General features: G+C 55.5%; 1 protein-coding gene across 3 annotated transcripts in view; it reads left to right on the plus strand.

The window, feature by feature from the left end:
• The window catches only part of KCNAB2 (potassium voltage-gated channel subfamily A regulatory beta subunit 2), an 86,265-nt gene that overhangs the window by 54,096 nt on the left and 11,105 nt on the right, over positions 1–21,064 (plus strand). For all 3 annotated transcript variants that reach the window (XM_044391483.2, XM_057305422.1, XM_026519984.4), the window contains 7 exons: positions 5,532–5,575; positions 6,409–6,446; positions 13,858–13,937; positions 16,599–16,643; positions 18,646–18,690; positions 19,346–19,389; positions 20,565–20,651. In XM_044391483.2, coding sequence (XP_044247418.1) covers positions 5,532–5,575; positions 6,409–6,446; positions 13,858–13,937; positions 16,599–16,643; positions 18,646–18,690; positions 19,346–19,389; positions 20,565–20,651 — 383 coding nt within the window. The remainder of the gene's footprint in view (positions 1–5,531; positions 5,576–6,408; positions 6,447–13,857; positions 13,938–16,598; positions 16,644–18,645; positions 18,691–19,345; positions 19,390–20,564; positions 20,652–21,064) is intronic.

Here is a 21,064-nt window from a genome sequence, read left to right on the forward strand (position 1 = left end):
CCACCGCAAGGAGGGGGTGGGGGGCGCAGGAAGGTGCATGATGGCTTCTCTTCCTTCTGCCTATTTGTTTCCTTTGATGGGGGGGGGGGTAGGTAATAATAACCAAGCTACCCATGGAGGACCCTGTGATGCTTTCTCTTCCTGGGAACCCCCGGCACTGGCCACGGGCCCCAGAAGATGCCCCGTGGGTGGTCTTTGCAGTTAGTCCATCATGAGATGCATTGATTTGATATTCAGGGACTTCAGGTGAACCACCTGAGCTAGACCCCAGGCCCGGGTGTCTCCACGGGCAGGACTGTCACTCAGCAGGGCACAGAATAGCATCCGGACTTCCCTGCTGGTCCTTAGCCCCAGCTGTCCCCTGCACCCCTGCCTGGGCTCCGTCCGCCACCTGGCTCCAGGCTGTCTTGCTGCGGCTTGTATGTGGAGAGGGTGTCGGGGGCAGGGACCTTCCTCCTGCTCCTGACATGCCACCCCTTGCCCCACCCCGGGCCTTGCTCCAATGCTTGGCTGATGCACCCAGGTGGAAGAGGAGAGTTGCAGCTTTGTACGAAGGACCCCTGGGGGCAGATCATAGGGCACCTGGCTTGGGGGTCTGGCCTTTCTTAGTCCTTTGCCCTTTCTAGAATGATGTTGCTGGGAAACCATGGTCTTACAGCAAACAATCTGTATCAGCTGGACCCAGAGTGTCACATGGGCTCGGAAAGAGGCACAGAAGATTCTAGCTGTATTTGAGGACACTGTCTGGGTTTCTAGCTGGTGGTGTAGCCAACTTGAAAAGTACTGAGAGAATCATTCCTGACACTGAGATGTAGAGCTTACACCCCCCACCCCGAACCAATGCCTAAAGTCGGACCCCACGTGGAAGAACCGTGTTGAGTCCCGTGCCTCCTGGAGATGAATTTTGGAATAACTCTGAGTCCTTCTGCATCTCCACCCACATCCCCTCCTTCCCTGGGTCCTTGGGGGCATTTAATATTCTTTGATGAGCCTCTGGAGGAAAAGCTTGTGTTCCCACCCTCTAGCTCAGTGAGGACAATCCAGAGTGGACTTCTCTAGTCTAGAAGCCCTGCTGGCTTGTATCTTTTGTTAAGTGGGGATCAAAAGCTAAGAGTAAACACACTGTGTATTTCGAGTTAGATACCTGTTACTTGCTGCTATTTTTAAGTCAATCCTGGGATCATTAAAGGAGTTCATATAAGTGAGACCATTTCTAAAAAATGTGAAGTGCTATGTAAATGGAAAATACGGGTATTAACATGATTTCCTGCCGAAGATCCTATGATCCATTAAGGAGTAAATCTCGAACAGCCTGGGTGCTGGAGATTACTGTGTGTGCGTGTGTGTGTGTCTCTGTGTGTGTGTGTGTGTGTGTGTGTGTGTGTGTCTGTGTATGTGTGCCCATGGGCGCATGCATGCTTGAATTTGCATGGATGTGTGTGCATGTCTGTGTGTGTGTGTGTGTGTGTGTGTGTGTCTGGGTGTGTCTGGGTGTGGGTGTGTATGTGCCCATGGGCGCATGTGTGTTTGTATTTGCATGGATGTGTGTGCATGTCTGTGTGTGTCTGTGTGTGTGTCTTTGTGCCCATGAGCGCATGTGTGCATGTATTTACATGGATGTGCATGTGCGTGTGTGTGCACATGTTTGTGCAGGAGACAGGGAGGGTGAGACAGACGGTAAGGGGAGATGCTCACCAGGCTAGGGGGTTTACAGTCCACGGAGAAGCTGGGCTCAGATCCCAGCCCCAGCACTTCCTAACTAGGAGACCCCCATCTGTCCTTACACGTGGTCTGCTGAGCTTTTCTCACAGTGTGGGGGAAAGAAAGTGGGTTCACGCACCTGCAGGAAGTGTGGTTTCATAGAGGCTGAGGTGGGAGCCAGAATCCCAACCATTGGGTGCCCTTGGTGACCAGAGTACCTGCCTTACAGGTAGGTACCTGCCCTACACGGTACCGCCCCATGGGGCTGCTCCGTAGTGACTGTCCCAGGGCCACAGCTAGGACGCAGGTAGGGGCCGCAGGGGGCCTGATTGCTCTTTACCCCCCACTCTGACCACCTCCTTAGGAAGCCGGCCAGGAGGGGCCTCCAGGCACACCCTTCGGTGTTAAGGGAACTAAAGGTGGGTAGCCAGAGTGCCACATTCTTGCTGGAGGGCCCAAGAGGGGCTCAGTGTGGACAAAATGTAATGCCAAGCCCTGAGAATAAGGGGAGGGGCTACCATTCAGTCCCAAGGCCCTGGTGTCAGTGCGGGGACTTCTCGCCCCCCAGTTACCCAACAAGCACCCCCGAGACCCTGCTGATGTCAGCTACAATCTGAGGATGAAACCCCAGAAGCCCAGGCCTGTCCATAGGGAACCTGGAGTCTGGGAGCAGGGCAGACCTGTCAACAGTTAATCACCGCCCAATGTGACAGCCGACCGGAAAACACCCTGGCTCCCACATTCATCACACCAGCTCATGAAGGCCGCGCTGCTGTCCGTCACCGGCTCAAAGGGTTGTCCTCCACCTGCATCGCTGAATTTAAAGGCCTCGGACCCTTTCGAAAGGACCTGTAATTACCCGGGGTCTGAGGTGTGGTATCAAGGGGCACAGAGCGTCTGGTGGCTAATGCGACGGGCATCAGTGCCCTCCTCCAGCAGAGGTGAAATCCATGAGTCCTCATTAGCATGTTTCCAGACCACAGGAGAGACATACGGCAAATTAATGGAGACTCACATTATTTGGCCAACTATTTTATCAGTATGTCGACTTTTAATTAGGGGAGAAAAATCTGGAGAAAACAATGTTCGAGTCGTGGGAGTTTCAAGGGGCAGCATGTCCCCAGCCCCTGGTCCAGCCGAGGCACAGATTTGTGGAGCTCCCCACCCCCACCGAGCAGCCTTATTTATAAAACTTTTAGCCCGGAGATACCCTGTCCTTTCTCATTTCTTCTCCCGAGGCCTGGCAGCGGATGGCAGAACTAATACCATCATTTTATCGGGGAGACAACTTGAGCGGGGTAATTACGGCATCACGCGGTGTCCTAGTTTTGTTAAATTATTCCTGTGGGCAGTGGGCGGAGATGCAGCGGGAGAGCCGAACGCCCTGGGTCCCGGCCTGTTCTGGTGGGCAAGGGGCGGCGGGCACCGCTTTCAGCCACAGACCCAGGTGGACTCAGCCAGATGTTCTGTGCTCCTGTCTGTCTGTTGCTAAAACTGCTCGTCCCCCTGAACACACAGCCTGTTCAGGCATCTGGGTCCACGCTGCTAAAGCGAACTGGAGGACGCACCTAAAACTCAGCCTTCCACGGAGCCTGGCCAGGAGACTGCTTCCCGTGGTCACGAGTGGGAGTTAGTTTTGCAGAGTCGGGAGCTCAGCCTCCCTTCCAGCACCTGGACTTTTCGAGACCAGGTGCCCGGGGGCCTTGTGAGCACCCGGGCCTTGCAAACAGGGTTCTGAGGGTCTTCGTGTCCTGCACGTTTCCAGGGAAGGGGTCCAGAGCCTTTATCGGTTTCTCAAAGGGGCCTGTGACCCCAAACAGTTGAGAACCACTGATCAGAATCTCCGATCCCTTTTGCTTCTTTCCCAGACTGCTTTTAAGCAATGCTCTGATTTCGTGCCACAGGAACCTTCTGGCTGGCGTGGGGAAAATTACCTGCACTGTTAAATTGGCCTGGCCCGGTGCACGGTCTGCAGATGATGTGGTTGTGTCTTTCTTCCTTAAAAAAAAAAAAAAAAAAAAGACTTTTTAATTCCTGTTTATGTACAGACAACAAAACAAAAATTAACTTTATGCTTAGAAGCAACGTCAATTCAAGCATGATTTGAAGTGCGTAAGAAAACTTTTAAGTCACGTCTTTGGACTGCTCAGCCCTTAAATTTCATATGTCTTCTATTTTAACTCTCTCATAGCAAAGCTGAAGCTAAATCAGGAATATTCTAAGTATTTTCCCACAGGCCTGTGGGGATGCGATAGCACTGTGTGTGTCCACAACGTGATAACATAGTGCCTTCCCTCCCGGCAGCCACGAATGCACGTTGCTCCAGGTCGGAACATCCGAGCCGTGCTGACGGCATCATCGGATTTATTTCACTGATTTATAGGGGAGAAGAACAGGCGAGACTTCCGTCTTTTAACGCATTAACTTTCAAAGCTCTTGATTCGTCCGTTGCTTCTGGCGTGAGGAAAAAGGTGGGGTCAGTGTTCTGTGACGCTCTGCCCCAGGCACGTGTCACCTCGTTTCATCCTCGCGGCCAGCCCTGGGAGCCCATTCTGCAGAGGGGCACCCTTGAGGCAGCAGGAGGTTACATCACGCAGCCAGGGGCACACAGCCAGGGTTTGAGTTGTGGCTTCAGAGCCTCTGATCCATCTGCTCCCTGCCTCACAGAGGTACCCGCTGCTGTTCTGAACTTATTAGGGAAAATCCCAGCACTCCCTGTGGGAACAACAGGCTGGCAGCTGGGCTGGTTTTAATGGGAAATTTGAAAAGAAACCTGGGCATTCCAGAACTACTTTAAACTTGGTGACTCAGACGGTTTACAAGTTTGTTATATCCCCTCCCCACCCCCCATGACCACCTGTGATGTGGGCAGGGTCCTGGGGTCTGGGAACCAGGAAACCGAGACTTCAGACAAAAGAGCTGGAGCCCTCAGGGAAGGAGGCTGGGGCTCACCCTGAGTCTGTCTCAACTCTCTGACTTCCCACTGGCTGGCTGGGTGTCCACCCCAGGCTGGTCCCAGGACTGGGCTGCGGGCAGCGGGGTTCCCCCAGGGGAGTGGACTCACACCCTGCCCTGGGCCACCTCACCCTGTGAGCAGCTCACATCCTGTGCCGCCGATGAACAGAGTAGGGGCATGCCGTCGTGATGGGGAGCATGCTTGCAGAGCTGACTGCTAGGTGGAATCCCGGCTCCTCTGCTCCTGGGCAGGCCCAGTGTACGCCTATGTGAAATGGGAGTACCGGGAAAAGGAGGGCACCTGACCCACAGAGCTGTGGAGGTCGCGGACGTGCCACTTGAATACCGTCCGGCCTGTGGCTGCCCCTGCAGGCCCCCAGCCAGCCTGAGCCAGGACAAATAGGCCAGGACAGATGGGCATCCCCGTCCGCAGCAGGGTACTGACCTCCTAAGGACATTAGTGATGGCCTGTGTCCCCTTCATGTGGACCCTGGGATCTTCATTGGGCAGGTACTGTGATGGCCGGTACCACAAGGCCTCAATCAGCCCATTCCACTACTGTCTTTCGAGGTGGCTCTCCAGGCCCTGCCGTGGTCACCAATATGGCCCAGCCACGTGGTCGTGCCCTGGTGTGGTTATGGCAGGTAGGGAGGAACAGACAGTTGGCTCTTTATGCCTAAGGGCAGGTGAGCCACAGGCCTCTCTCCTGAGGACCCCTTGCCTTCAGAGTCTCATAAGATACATTGACTGGAGTGGGGAGTTCAAACTTGGGGCTGGGCTTTGGGAACAGCGGGGTGGGGCGTGGGGAGGGGCGCGTGCCTGGCTGGCAGGTCCTGTCCTGGTCACTGAGAACTCACACCAAGTTTGTTTTCCAGGAACTTGGGCAAGTCAGGCCTGAGGGTCTCCTGCCTGGGGCTCGGTGAGTGTGGGGGCCCCCCTTTGTAAAGGGCTACCCAAGGAGGCAGGGGTTTTGGGAGGGCTGAAGGGGCCAGCCCTGGGGGTGAGGGGAGGAAGCCAGGATTGGGGAGCTGGCAAGGCTCAGTTGTCATGGCAACCAGTGGTTGGGGGGGTGTCCAAGGAGAGGGACGGGGGAAGGGAGGTGAGTACCAGGGGCTGTGTGCACATACAGACCCCTGCCTCACACCTGAAAATCAGAGAAGCACCCTGGCCCCAGGTGTGTCTGGAGAGCATCTTCTGTCCTTACGAGACTGAGTCCTCATAGAGGGCAGGATTTTGCTCTTTTATCTAGACTTTCCCCAGATGTGAGCTCTGTTCCCAGAATACACTGTCCCTGCATCTCCATGGTACATACAGTATGTTCCCGACACACCCCTCAACACACACCCCCACACACACACACCCCGCCCAGCAGGCACGAGGGCATGGCTGTCAGACCCGGCCCGTTTTCCGGGAGGCGTCCCTCATCCAGCTCCCTGGGGCAGGTCGCCAGCACAGGCGTCCATCAGCTTGCACCCCAGCAAGCGCTCCAAAGACCTGCAGCCAGCTGCCGGCTCCAAGCACATCCCGTCTCCCATTCAGTGTCCCCAAGAGAAGGAGACTTGCCCAGAAGGCCAGGTGTCCCTGCATGCCAAGGACGTGCTCCCCACAGAGCAGAGTGGCATGGTGGCCTGTGGCTCAGCCAGGCCCTGCAGCCCGAGGATGGACCACCCCGGGGCGGGGGAGGGGGGGCGGGGGGGAGGGGCAAGCTCCCTGGAGACGTTCTCTGACTTGAGCCCATGTGTCTCCTTCTAGGAACATGGGTGACCTTCGGAGGCCAGATCACCGATGAGGTAAGATGGGGCTCCTGCAGGCCCCAGGTCCCAGCCAAGGCTGGCCCCGGCGGGCACCTGGTGGAGTCCACCGCATGAACCAGCGGGCCTGTGCTCTCAGCAGCCACCGCAGCCTCCCACGTTCCACTGCCCAAGGGTGCTGTGGCCCTTTGGGGCAGCGGGAGGGGTGAGGGGAGCCATGGGAGTGTTAAAAGATGCCAAATCTGGTGCCTGCCCCTCGCAGCTGGGTGCCTTGGAGAGTCCGTGAGTGCCCGAAAGGCCCAGAAACTCAGGTTCCTCACCTGCACAGCACCTAGCCCCCCCGCTAGCCAGGAAAACCCAGGCAGCCCTGTTTTCCAAATCACACAGCGCCGTGTCTTTCTAAGCTGCTCCGACTGAGTGCCCCCACGTGGATTTGAAACTCCTGTGCGCGTCTGCTGAGGTCATTTAGAATATAGACTATTCTAGATGTTGCAAATTTTGCCACAAGCTGAAGACCCAGCCCCTAACTGCTCATTTCCTATAGCTGTCGTTTATCCTGTGCCCTCGCTGGGGCTCCCGTCTTCACACTGCGAGGCCGCGCCGTCAGCGTCTGTCGGGGAGGGGCCGGCGCATCGCCAGGCTGGGGTGCGCTTCTGGGCCGCGAGTGATTATCTGGGAAGGGAGAGCTGCGGCGTTTGCTCCGAGAGCTCTGGACATCTGCACGAGAAGCTGCCCTCACGTCTGCCCTACTTACTCTTGGAAAGGTTGCATTTAAAAATTAATAAGTGCGTTCATCTGAGACCTTGTTAGCTGTGATTGCTCAGTTAGTTTTCAAAGGAAAAGCTCTGCTTCTGTCAAAATCTGAATGTATCTCGTTTGTGTTTTTGTCCCTTTTTCCTTTCATGACAATAGCGGGTTGTGGAATGCCTTGCCCTTGTTTTGAGGGTCTGGCTCTGGACTGTCTCAGGAGAAAGGGGTCCCAAGGTGCAGGGAATTGTTTTGCCTTTAGCCACCAGATGGGTTGCGAGCACTTAGCACAGAAGGTCGGAGCCCTGGAGCTCACGTGGTTCACCCGAAATCAGTAGTGTCTGACTCACCTGTTTCCCTTTTGCTGTGGAAGGGAATGACTTCATTTCCAAATGGCATTCGCTACCCTGTGTGTGATGTCCTTGGGAGAAAGGCACAGGGAAGTGGCTGGATGGTAACCATCCCTCTTGGGTGTTTTTTTTCACCAACAGATCCATTGTACCCAAAGAGTATTGATTAATGACCCAGCGGCGGCCCTGCTGGCTCCAGCCTCTGCCATGTCCCCATCACGTAGACATGACACGTATGAAGATACTAGAAGTCGTTTCCAGATGACACAAAGCTGGGAGGACAGCAGATACAATAGATGACAGATCCGGGGCTCTCAGAGGTCCTGGCAGGTGAAAATGATTGAGCAAAGGAGCAAGCAGAATTTTCGTATTAAATCCTACAGTTAGTGTCCAAAATAATCAATACGTCAAGGATGAGGGGCCCACCTCGCCACAGTTCAGATGAAGAATGGCCACGGTTTATTCTTTAGCTGTCTGCCTGCCCTGTCCGAGCCAGCAGCGCTGGCAATAGAGGATCAGGGACCATCCCGGGACCACAGAGGAACATGTGTGCTGTCCCAGAGTGGGGAGACCACGAGCCCCCTGGGCATTCCAGATGGGTGCCGCTTGCTAAGCCCATGTCCAGAGGAAGGTGGGTGGCCTGCCAAGGAATCCAGAAACAGTCCTGTTTTTAGAGTTACCTTTTGTGTGCAAGACACCTTGATGCCAGGGAGACACAGAAGTGAGGACTGGGTGGATTTAATGTGGCAAAGATGGGGAGGGGGGGTCCCATGGCAGGACTCCACAGACTCCGTAAGCAGCGGCCCACAGGCCAAATCTGGCCCACAGCCCCATTTTTTGTTTCTTTCTTTCTTTTTTTTTTTTACTTTTAATTAAATATACAAGACATAAAATTGGCTATTTTCACCATTTTCATTGTGGTTAAAATATGCATAACATAAAATTTACCTTATTAACAATTTTTAACTGTACATTTCCATGGTATTAAGTACATTCTCTTTGCTGGGCAACCATCACCACGGTCTGCCTTCAAAAGTTTTCATCACCCCAAACAAAACTCTGTCACCATGAGGGAATGATTCCCAGCCCCTGGTAACCTCTGCTCTACTCTCTGTCTCTATGAATTCCACAACCCATTTTTTATAAATAAAGCTTTATTGGCAGGCAGCCACGCCCATTCATTTACATACAGTCTGTGGCTGATTTCCCGTTACAAGTTGCCACAGACACCATCTGGCCCGCAAAGACTAAAGCGTGTACTCTCGGGTCCTTTACAGAGAAAGTCGGCCGTTCTCTGTCCTCTGTCCGCAAATGTCTGTGGGGCTGTGGCCCTGGGGAGGGAATCCTTGGGGGCTGGGCAGAGCAGAGCCAGCCCACAGAAGAAGCAGACAGTGTTAGTAAGCCTCTGATCACATGGCCAATGTTGGAGCTGCCCTGGTCGGAGTCAGGTTTCCAACCTCTAGTCCAGTGCCCTGTTTGTGACCTCACATGGCCACTCAGGTAAAAATCTCCTCCTCAGAGCAAGTGTTCAGAGCAGCCTGGGCATTGGACATCTGATAAGGGTAGTAGCTACAAACTTTATTTATTACGGAATTCCATCCTCCATCAACCCAGGGAGGCAGGTGCCGTCACCCCATTGGGAGGAAGCAGAGCCCTAGAGATGGAGAAGGTGCCCAGGGTCTTACCTGGAGAATCGTAAGCTGGGAATAGCTTACACCTCGGGGCCTGCTTCAGCACCCACGACCAGCTCCCAGCTCAGGGGGGGATGGATTCCCCTGGCCCCCCAAGTAGGGACAGCAGGGAGAAGGCCCACATGTCTCCTAAGGTTCCTCCTGCCTTTAGTTTCAGGGACTCTGACATTGGAAAAATCCAACCGGTCACAAAATAAAGTGTCCGTCACGTAAAGTAGGGTGCACTCACAGAGCACAAGCCTTTAAGAGTCACGTTTTAAAGAATGACGTGGGGACAGACCCAGGAGCGAGTGTGTGGAGAACAGCGCCAACAGTGGTCCGTATGTGAGAGCTACGGTCTTGCAGGGGAAAAGCATATATTCACATAGAAAAACCTGGAAGAGGGGGCACCTGGGCGGCTCAGTCAGTCGAGCATCCGACTCTTGATTTGGGCTCAGGTCATGATCTCAAGGTCGTGAGCTCGAGCCCCCCATCGGGTTCCATGCTCAGCCAGGAGTCTGAGACTCTCTCGCTCCCTCTGCCCCTTCCCCCCCACCCCCATTCATGTGCACGCATACACTCGCTCTCCCCCCACCTCTAAAATAAATAAATAAACCTTTAAAGAAAAGCCTTGAGGAGGAATTATACCAAAATCATAGCAGAACTATAAAAAAATAAAAAGCACAGCCCCGAAAATTCCCACCCGTCACTCTCTTTTCTCACTGGCCTGGTGTAGTTAGAGTCATGCTGACATCTTTCTGCTAAGCGACAGGTGAAATGGGATGGGTACCCTCTGTGTCAGAGCCTGCTATCTTTCCCACGTGGCAGGCCTTGCAGGGTCGGCCCATGAAGCCAGCAAGGACAGTGTCCCTCAGCTCAGGTGTGCTGAGCACCTGTCGAGGGCCAGTCCCTGCCATCAGCTGCTCTCTTTCTGGAGAGTAAGCACATCTTATCTCCAAGGGCTAGACGTGTCCCGTGGCTCCATTAACAAAACACCATCCGTGTGGTTTTGAACTAGAGGAATTTACTTTCTCATGGGTCTGGAGGTCAAAAGTCCAAAATCCGGGTCACAGAGCTGAAATCAAGGTGTCAGCAGGGTCGCACTCCCAGCGGAGCCTGTGGGGGAGGACAGTGGGATTCTTCCACACCTCCTCCAGCTTCTGGTGGCCACTTCACTCCAGTGTCTGCCTCTGTGGTCACATTCCTGCTACTCTGTGTCACGCCTCCCTCTGCCTCTCTCCTATAGGGACACCTGTGGTGACATCCAGGGCCCACCCGATAATCCAGGATTGTCTCCCATCTCAAGACGCTTCATGCAAACATCTACAAAGACCCTTTTTCTATCCAAGAGACCATTCATTCACAGGGTCCAGGGGCCATTATTTCATCAAACACAGAGAAAGGAGGACTGGGATGGAGGCTCCCATTTTATGCAGGACGGTGAGGGAAGGTGGAAGCAAGAGTGAGCCATGTGATGATTCAGAGAGAGAGCATTCCAGGCCAAGGGAACAGGACTGGACCCAGCCTCCAGGAAGCCACAGGAGGAGCCCCAGGTTGAGAGATGGGGGCAGAGGTGAGGGAGCAGATCTGGTGGGACCTTGACTTTAACCATCTGTGACATAGAAGTCACAGAGGAAATTTGACCTAACTTCACTCGAAAGGCTCACTCTGGCTGCTCCACTGAGGATAGGCACCCCCCCCCAAGGATGGGGGTGCTTCTCAAATCTAATGTATGCATGAATTCCCTGGAAATCCAGTTGACGTGTAGGCTGTGGTGGCCAGGCCTGGGGCAGAGCCCGGGATTCTGCGTGGCAGATGCGGATGCTACTGGTCCGTGGACCACACTGTGCCCCAGGTAGAGTGTTGGGGGGTCAAGGACAGAAGCAGAGAGAGTTAGGGGCTACCACAAAAACCCAGCTGAGGGCACTCTGGCTTGGACCAAGTGGATGCACTGGAGGTGGTGGGCAGGAGGGTCCGATTCTCGATCAGTTTCAAGAAGGAGCTGGCAGGACTGGCCGAAGGTGCCAGAGTAAGAGAAAGATGAGTGAAGGGAGATGCCCAGGTGTTGGGCCTGAGCATAGGACGGGCAAGATGCTGCACGCTGCCCTCTTCCACACACACCAGCCTCCCTGCCTACAACACCCCCTCCCCTACCTACTGTCCCCCTTCCTGCCTGACAAACTCCTAACCACCCTCCAAACCCAGCCCTGTAAATCCTCACACGCGCTACAACACGGACAAACCTTAAAGGCATCGTGTTAAATTAAGTCAGCCAGTCACAGAAAGACAAATACCGTATGACCACTCGGGTGCAGTAACTAGGGGAGTCAAAATTCTAGAAACGGGGAACAGATGGGTGGGTGCCAGGGGCTGGGGGAGGCAGAGCAGAAAGTTGGTGTTTCATGGGGACCAAGTTTCTGTTTGGGAAGATGGAGAGGTTCTGGAGACAGGCGCGGATGACGGTTGCACAGTGTGCCACAGAAATGCACACCTAAAAATGGTTAAATTGGTCAGTTTTATGTTATGCATGTTTTTAAATTATTTTAAATAATTTTTTTTAAAAGAATGAAGAAGATCTCCATGAACTACTATGGGTTGATTTCCAAGAGGTAGTGTAAGTGGGAAGAGCAAAGTTCAGATGAACACCTCTAGTGTGCTTTTCTCCAGGTGAGTAGGGTGGGCGTATAAGAAGATACACAGGGTCTGAAATATGAAAATAATAAAAGCCCTGGCGCTGAGTCACCTCTGCTCAGAACCCTCCCCAGGAGTCGGCATGTACCCCTAAATCATCTGTATAACCTGGCTAGGGGCCCAGCACAGGGTGCTCTCCTGGGCAGAGGTCGGGCAGCTTGGTACCACACATCCCTGAAAAGTGAGGTGGAAGACAAAGATGAACCCGTGAAGGGGTCTGGGGTGCCTGGAGCATTGGAGAGGAAGAAAGGAGCCCCGGGGTTGGAGAGGGACACAGGGGAGGAAGAGGAGGCAGCTCCCAGGAGGACACATGGATGCATCTCATACGTGATTACACTCGGAGGAGGGCGCGTGGACGCATCTCATACGTGATTACACTCGGAGGAGGGCGCGTGGACGCATCTCATACGCGATTACACTCGGAGGAGGGCGCGTGGACGCATCTCATACGTGATTACACTCGGAGGAGGACGCAGGGACGCATCTCATACGTGATTACACTCGGAGGAGGGCGCGTGGACGCATCTCATACGCGATTACACTCGGAGGAGGGCGCGTGGACGCATCTCATACGTGATTACACTCGGAGGAGAGCGCGTGGACGCATCTCATACGTGATTACACTCGGAGGAGGGCGCAGGGACGCATCTCATACGCGATTACACTCGGAGGAGGGCGCGTGGACGCATCTCATACGCGATTACACTCGGAGGAGGGCGCGTGGACGCATCTCATACGTGATTACACTCGGAGGAGGGCGCGTGGACGCATCTCATACGTGATTACACTTGAGCTCCAGTGGAACCAATCAGCCCTGCAAGTGGATCCAGAAAATTCCTCCACCAATGGCCTTTCTGCCCCCTGGGCTTTCTGACTCAAATGACAGCCGCTAATGAATAGGGGTTAGCTTTGGCCTGCTCAGTATCAGAAATCTTTGAGGTTCATTGCCAACATTTGAAAATCAAGAGATTTTTACCACACCCAAATACCCTGGATCTCTGGCTTCTCTTGAAAAAAATCAAAAGATATAGCCATGCTGAGCTGCCTTCCCACGGGCAGGGACTGAGGGTCAGTCCACCCACCCCAGTGGTCCCCACTGGCCACCAGCCTCACTCTCCAGACCTGCCTGGCCCATGATGCTTCTGAGTTTAGTATTGAGAGAATCTCCACGAAGCTGAACATGGCTGGCTTTTCGTCCCACAATTTTTGAAGGTTGTTAACGTATGACTCACCCCACTCTGGGCTGAGCTTTGAAAAGTGAGGGGCGGGGGAGTTCGCATCTGTGACTCTGAAAGGGGCACCTGCATTGTCCAGAGGACCAGCAGACATCTCTGCTGCATCTTGGAGGGGCTGCTCGTGGCAGGGGCACTTCCCCCAGCTGCTCGACCCTCACCCCCACTACTAGTGGGTCAGTGCTGGTGGAACACAGACATTCTTAGAGCAGCCTGAGGAGCAAAACCCGGGCGACGGCGTGTGTGGATTGGGCACCATTCATCAACACCTGCCGGCCCAGCAGCGGAGAAGCGCAGCCGAGGCCAGAGCGCTCGCCGAGGACGGCAGTTCCTCCATCTGCAGTCATCACAGCGTCCCCGTGCGGCTGCTGGGAAGGAATCGGGGGCATGCGGCCACAGGGCACACTCTAGCCATAGCTTTAAGAAAGTATTCATTCTGCCAGGATCTATCCCACTCCTCTTGGGGGCTGTGTTCAACCCAGCACAGGGGCTAAGTTTGAGATGACCCAAAAGATGGGGTCCCTACTTGCTTGAAACTCACAGCCCAGAGGCTCTTCCTTCATTCATTTTGTCTTCTTTCCTCCCTGTGGGTCCACTCCCGAGAGCCTGTCCCGTGGCAGGAGAGGACGAGGGGAGCCCCGGGGGGTAGGGCCTGGATACACAGGAGGCCCCCCCAGGTCCCGAGATTATGCCCTAGAGCCTCTCCCTGGCCTGGCAGGACTGTGCTTGCCCGCAAGCAGCTCTGGTTTTCTCATTTCAGATGGCAGAGCAGCTAATGACCTTGGCCTATGACAACGGCATCAACCTCTTCGATACTGCAGAAGTCTACGCAGCGGGCAAGTACGTGTCTTTTCTCACGGGGACGATGTGGTGCAGGCCCCCGCTTCCCTGGGAAGAGCCAGAGCTGCGGGTGCTCCGGGCCTTGTCCCAAGCATCCACAAACGTGCCTCGCATTCTGCCTGCTTTTTTAAACTCTGAATGGCCTTAGAAGGTGTTGTTTTCGTGGGGCCAAAATTGCAGAACACTTGGACGCTGGTCACTTGCTAAACTCCCCATGTATCCGCGCACCAAGATGACCACAGCCCCTCCGGTGCCTCGGATGCCATGCTGGGCAAGAGCCCGATCGGGCGGAGGTCCCAGGCTCTCCTGCGGCCAGCCCCGCGTGTCTGACATTCTCACGTCTTAATGGTACCATGAGGGCTGCAGAGAAGGCAGGGCCTCTCGAGCGGCGGAGAGCAGAGTCTGGCCAGCCGAGCGCTGTAGGAAGCACTTCCCATCTTGGCAGTGAACTTCCCTCCTCAATTATGTAAAAGTCCTCTCCAGCCAAGGCTGCTGGCTTCAATTTTAAAGACTAGCTGTAATCACATCATCCACTCTCCTGCATCGGGTTTCCAAAAGTCAGCTTTTGTTTGTTAAGTCATTTGTTGGCTCTCTGTTCGTCCTCCCTCCGGCCCCTCCTGCCCGGGGCGAGCCAAGTTCCCATCAGCTGGCTTGGCTGCAGCCTGGCTGGCTGTGCACCGTGGCCTCAGGGCCAGCACCTGCCTCGAAGGCTCTGGGTTATTACCTGCAGCTTGCAGTGGGGCCCAGAGCACCGAGAATCGGGAAGCCACCTGGGCCTTTTCTCAAGTCCCAACGTAGGGTCTGAGGACCTGACAGCTCTGGGGACCTCCACTGGGACCCCTAAATCTCCTCCAGCCTGTCAACAGCCCTCTGCCCCTCCTGATGCTGCAGCCCCCTCCCGGGCCCTGCATACTGGCAGCCTCTTCCCATCAAAGTGAAATGCTTTCCAGACAGATGAACTAAAGCCAGAGGGTCAGAGGTAGAAAAGCCCAGTGCACATGCCAAGCCCACAGGCGTTCCTGGGCCTCAGCACCCCAGCCCATTCCCTGGCCCTGCTCCTGCCTCGGTTTTGCTGCCCGTGAGAGCGTGCAGAAGGCAGTCTAGGCAGCCTCCTCTGGCTCCAGACGGCCCAGCCCGTGTGTGCCAGCCCTGCACACTCCACACTCTCTGTGGCCCCGTCTTCACTTCCCCCTGATTAACTGGACACCAAGGGCTGGCATATCAGTCGTAGGCAGCTCACGGCCCTCATCTGCCCTCTACTCCACCGCGGGCCCCTGCGGCTCCTTCTCAGTCCAGCCCCCAGCTGGACCCACCTACTCAGCCCCAGCAATGCCTCGGTGCCAGCAGTCACCCACAGGGGAGGCTGGGCCCTGTGTCCCAAGGGACAGGCAGGGAGGAGCTCTGGGCAGGGGGCTGCCGGGGAGCTCCAATAGCCCGTGGGCCAGGCGCTGTGCCTCTTGCTAACCAGAGTGCCAAGTGCATATTCTGCTGAGCCCCCTGCTTCTTATGCTGATGCTAAATTGGGCACTTACCGGAGAGCTGCAGGATTTCTGTGCCCCCTGCCCCCCCAGCAGATGCCGGGCTTACCAAATGCAGGGCCACAGGAATTCATAGCCACAAGCAGCAGGCTGTGGTGAGCCGATTGTCTACAACTCCCCAGGACCACTACTTGCTTTTCTCCCTTCCTCCTTTCCTGATCTTTTTGTCCCACAAATGAGGGACCAAGGAATAAAAGGAAGAGGCCCAGGGCTGAGTGAATTTCTGTACATCTTGACCATAAATGAAGAGCATTCAGAATGTATGCCGAACAGCTTGCAAATTAGAGCCCATTATTTCTGAGTGGATGACTCAGGCACTTTTATAATTGGAATGTAGCACTGGGTATGGATCATTCTCCGTCTGTTGTTTTTGCTCAGAAACATTTTGCTACAAGCAGAAAGTTCTTAAAAGTTAATCCAGCACTGCAGTGCCAAGCAAGGCTGGAACAGCCCGCGCATGACCCCGGCTAGCCCGAGTTTGGTGCAGGGCCAGGGTGACGCCAGAAAGAACAGAGAGCAGTCCGCATGGCATCTGTCTCTCCATTGTTCAAAAGCAAGAAACGAGAGAGACACACGTACCCATACACATGAATGCACACACGTGCACACACGCACACACACACACACGCACCCATGCACGCACTCTGCTGGAAATTCAGCCCCTGGCCCTGAATACATGTGGATTGTCTCGGAAAAGAGAGAATGCACTTGATGAATAATTTACCTTTTAAAAAATATACTTCTCTGGAAACTTCACCCACGTAACATTGCCAAACGTTTTCCCGGGTGAGTTTCCAACAGGCCAGGGAAATGGGATGCTGCTGGCCTTGCCAAGCAGGACACCAGCTCCTTCCGTCTCTGTGAGAGCTGGAGTGACTTCTGCTCAGACAACCTGAAGGGGCACCGCCCACGGCCACCTTCATGGGGAATGACAGCCTCTTGCAGGCTCTCTCCTTTCTGGAATGAACTGCCCAAGCCAAGACGAGCATTGTTAACAGCCTGGCCCTCTGGCCCCAGTGGCTTTTTCACAGAGGGGACCAAGTGACTGATTGTCACAGTAGGGCGAGGTTTAATGTTTCTGTCACGCTGTAATGAAATCCTCATGTCTCGGTCTTTTTTGCAGGGCTGAAGTGGTATTAGGAAACATCATCAAGAAGAAGGGATGGAGGTAATTACCCTGTTCTCTCTGGGTCAGTGTCCAGGCGGCACACAGGGAAAAGGCCGGAGAAGGCCGGTGGGAGGGAGGGGGGTACCGCGAGGGGCAGACGCACACCAGGTCCTGGGCGAGCGTTGGCTCAGGTCCCGTTGCCATTCTTGCCTCTTTAGTAGTGGAGGGCTCAGGGCTGGCCTTGGTGGCCCTTGCGCAGCCGGCCAGTCCTTCTAAAGCCTGGAAGTCTCAGAATTTTTCTCACCAGGAAGGGAAGAATGTTCCGGAATGGAGGCAGCCCTGTGGTTCCCTCCAGGGGGAGAGACTATTCACACCATGCGGGGCTGTGGTGAGGTGGGAAGCTTCTGCTGAGTCACCAAGTGGGGTGCCAAACTCAGTTTTCCAAGACAAGAGGCGTCTCTGCTTGAGAGGGAAGTCGAGCGGGGGTCCTTGTGCTCCCCCGCCCCGCCCGGTCCACCTCTGGCCTCCACCTCTGGTCCAGCAGGGATTCAGAGGGCCAGGGTCCTGGGTTGCACACTGACCTGGGTTAGGCCAAAAAGATCTGGACGTGAGGACTTTCCAGGTGGCCTGGGGAAAGTAGCTGCTGAGGAGAGGGACAGTCCTTCTCTGGGCTTGGAATCCAGCCATTCTCACGGTCCCTGCCTGTAAGGGACCAGTGTCTGAGCTCCCTGGCAGGGCTGGCCTGGGGCTCAGGGGCCCGAGTCTGTAAGACGTCTGCCCAGCTCAAGGCTGGACACGACACTCACCTGGGAATGGGCAGCCTGTGACTGGTCTTCACCACAGCCCCCCACACCGTATCCCCCCACCTCCCACAAGCAGCTCACAAGCCTGAGGTCCCTTGTCAGACAGGGATCCCCCCCTCCTTGGGACAGCCCGTGCTGGGCACTTGCCTACACTTTGGGACCCCTTGGGGCCCATGTGTCTTTATTTTCAGAAACAACAGAAGCAGTTGTAAAGCTGGGCCCACCCCCACCCCGCCCCCACCCAGTGAGTGCCACTCAGAAGCCCCCCAGCCCCTGGGCACAGATGACTGACAGCCCTCTTCTTGCCCCAGCAAAGTTGTTGGTTTCTTCTCGGCTCTAATTCATCACAAAACAAATTCCTCCTCACTCGGTAATTAAAGGGGATTGCACGTATTCCCGCGTGCCCTGAGTATGTCTTAGGCACAGGGAGATACACGTCAGGTCACCCCCCGGCCTGGAGGTGAAGCCCAAGGGGAACACGGCCTCTGGCTTTGAGGAGCCCTTTCCTGAGCAGCCCCCTGTCCCCACGGGAGGAAAGCACATTGGCACCCCCTCCTTTGGGAAGGATCTCGATCAGGTGCAGCCTGGAGGGGCCTCATTACCCCCATCATCCGGCCAGGACCAGACAGGTGTCGGCTCCGTGGATTTACGGCAGGAGACCTGAATTCATTCCTTCATTCCTCCCCCCCCCCCCCGGGCTTTCCATCACCCAGACCCCAACCGCCTCTCACCCAACTGTCCCTCCCTCAGTGCTCCCCCCCAAGGCTGCACCACACGCCGATTTCTGAAAGCCTGTCTCTGGCCTGTAGGGGAAGAGCCAGACTGCTCGTCCCCCTCGCCTCCTTCCATCCTCACCAGAGCCCCTCCATCGGTGCAGCTCCTCTTGCCCTCCTGGGAGTGTGCTCCCTGCACCCGCTTCCTCCCAGACAAAACCCACTAGAGCTGGGGGGGGGGGGGCGGGGGGCGTTCCCTCTGCCGGTCTGTCTGTGCCTCCCCCAGTGCGCCTCTTGCTCTGGGCTCAGGGCACTAGACTCCGTCGTCCCCCAGCCCCCCCTGCCGGACTTCGGGTGACACAGTGAGTTACTTACACCCACGGCTGTCCCTGGGCTCGCACACCACAAACATGGAATGATCGAGAGATACCTGTTTCACACCCCGTGGTCCCAGAGGAGAAGGGTGCTCAGTACCGTCCATGAAAACTGAAGACACCCCCCCACCGCGGCCACGTCCGGTAACAGCCCTTCTCTTCTGTTCCACAGACGGTCCAGCCTGGTCATCACCACCAAGATCTTCTGGGGAGGAAAGTAGGTGCAGCAGCGGGCGATGCTTCCGGCTGGGGTCAGGATTCAGGGGGCTCCTGGGGGCGTGTGCGCAGCCGTCTGCCCTGGCTGGCGCCCGTCCCTACTGACATCACCTTCCAGAAAAGCAGCTTTGGCTGCATTGCCTTTTACTCAAACCTTGTTTTTTATTTTTATTTTTGTGTGTTTGTTACTTTTTCTTATTACAAAGGTAACATCTTAAAAATTCTGGAAAACAGAAAATTCACGAACCGTCTAAACCATTCCACCCTCCCTGGCCACAGACCACCACCCCTGCCAGTTTCCAGGGGTCTGGCCCCCACATTCTCTCTAAGGCTGGACAAAATCGGCTCCACAGAAATTCTAAATACGTTCATTCTTAATAAAAAAAAAAAAAAAATCCAAGGGAAACGGAAGGACAAATTGAAACGCAGACCCGCCCTCCCCCTCCGGCCACCCTCCTCCCCCAGAGCAGCCGGGCAGCAGCAGCCCTTCTCCCAGCCTGCACGAGCCTATCCCTGTAGCCTGTGGTTTATCCCCCAAGTGGAATCAGACTGCACACGGCGTGCGCTGACCTACTTTTTTTGGCCTAACATTGCATCATAAACATTTTCCCCAAAACCACTTGCAACATCACACACGCTGTTGTCCTGTTTTTCAGAGCGGAGACCGAGAGGGGCCTTTCCAGGAAGCACATCATAGAAGGTGAGGGGGGCGCCCTGGCCCCACACGGCCCCCCACACTCACGGCACCCTGCTGCAGATGCACGAATGAAGAAAGTCAAGTGCCTCCGCCCCACCACGAGGCCCCCCGTGCCCTGGTCCAACCCCCTCCTTCCACCCGGGCTCCACAGCATGAGAGCAGGGCCCCTGGCACCCTTAGATGGGCAGTGTTGTCTCGGGGAAGACAAGACAGGCCTGGGTTGCAACCGGGGCGGGGCCCTGTGCTGACTGGGGATCCCGAGCAAGGGACATCGCTTCCCCAAGCCGCTGCAGCAACATCTGTAAAATGGGTGTGGGAAGAGGCCCACCTCTGGGGTTTCGGGGAATGGGGAGGAACCCAGAAGGGGTTGCAGGTCAGAGAGCCAGGCACTCCGTGCACAGGAGTGGGGGGAGGGGGACAGAGAGAGATGGTCCGGTAGGCTGTCTGGCTGATCCTACGTTTGTATTGTCTTGGTGCTTTTTCCATCAGTGCTCACTTTCATCAAGGTAATACACTCGCTCCTTTAAAAATCAAATGATTAGGGGCCCCTGGGGGGCTCAGTCGGTGAGGCATCTGCCTTCGGCTCAGGTCATGATCTTGGGGTCCTGGGATCGAGTCCCGCAGCTCGGGCTCCCTGCTAGGTGGGGAGCCTGCTTCTCCCTCTGCCTCTGCCACTCCCTCTGCTTGTGCTCACTCACGCTCTGTCAAATAAATAAATAAATTCTTTTTTTAAAAAATCAAATGATTAGGAGGCTTTGCTGCCCACCCCCAACCCCAGCACTTGACTCTGCAGCTCTGTTCTGACCTGCACTAAGTGCTCCTTGGTGATCTGTGTCTTTGGGGGTGGGACATAGCTGCAGCACCCCCTCCCTGTGCGGTGACCTAGCTCTCCCCGTCACACGTGGGCCACCAGGGGACCTAGGAAGGCGCCCCTTCATTCAGTCACAGAGCATTTGGCCTATGGACCCGACCAGCACCCACTCTGCGGTGGGAGCCCCCTTCAGTCCTGCCTTTCCATCATCTCAGGTGGCGCCCATTTCACGTGTGTCCCCACACAGTCCGGCAGCTCCTGGTGCCACGGGCCTCGTCTCTCTTCTCTTGCTCCCTGAGCCTCCTGTGCCCGGGTCCCCGGAATGTCTGTGCCGAAGGTGACGGTCCCCTCTGACTCCTCCCCCCAGGTCTGAAGGCCTCCCTAGAGCGGCTGCAGTTGGAGTACGTGGACGTGGTGTTTGCCAACCGCCCAGACCCCAACACGCCCATGGAAGGTAGGTTCTCTCTGCCGGCTGCCACCAGGGCACCCGGGCCGCTGGTCACAGGCGCTGGTGAGGGCGGGTGGGGGTGCTCGGGGCCCACAGGTGCGCCCTGGCACCTCCAGGCCAACACCCGCCCGGGCCTGGCTTTGGGTCCGCCCCCGCTCCCCGCCGGGTTCCATGCCCCCTCCTGGGTTTGGAACTGTGTGGAATGTTCTCTCCTCTCAGCTGTTGATATTTTGTAGCTAAACGAAGTCACGAGATGATGGCTCTTTGCAACTGCTGTGTTCTCTTCAGTCACATTCCCGCTCTGCCGTTCTGCGGGGGGCTTCAGGGGTCTTTTGCTCTGGGGGATAAATTGTTACTTAGAGGAGAAAAAAATGTGCAGTGCTTTGAAAAGCAGTTTTGGTTTCTTGGTGCTTATCTAT

Source organism: Ursus arctos, unplaced genomic scaffold (assembly GCF_023065955.2).
Source record: "Ursus arctos isolate Adak ecotype North America unplaced genomic scaffold, UrsArc2.0 scaffold_32, whole genome shotgun sequence".
Classification (NCBI taxonomy): Eukaryota; Metazoa; Chordata; class Mammalia; order Carnivora; family Ursidae; genus Ursus; species Ursus arctos.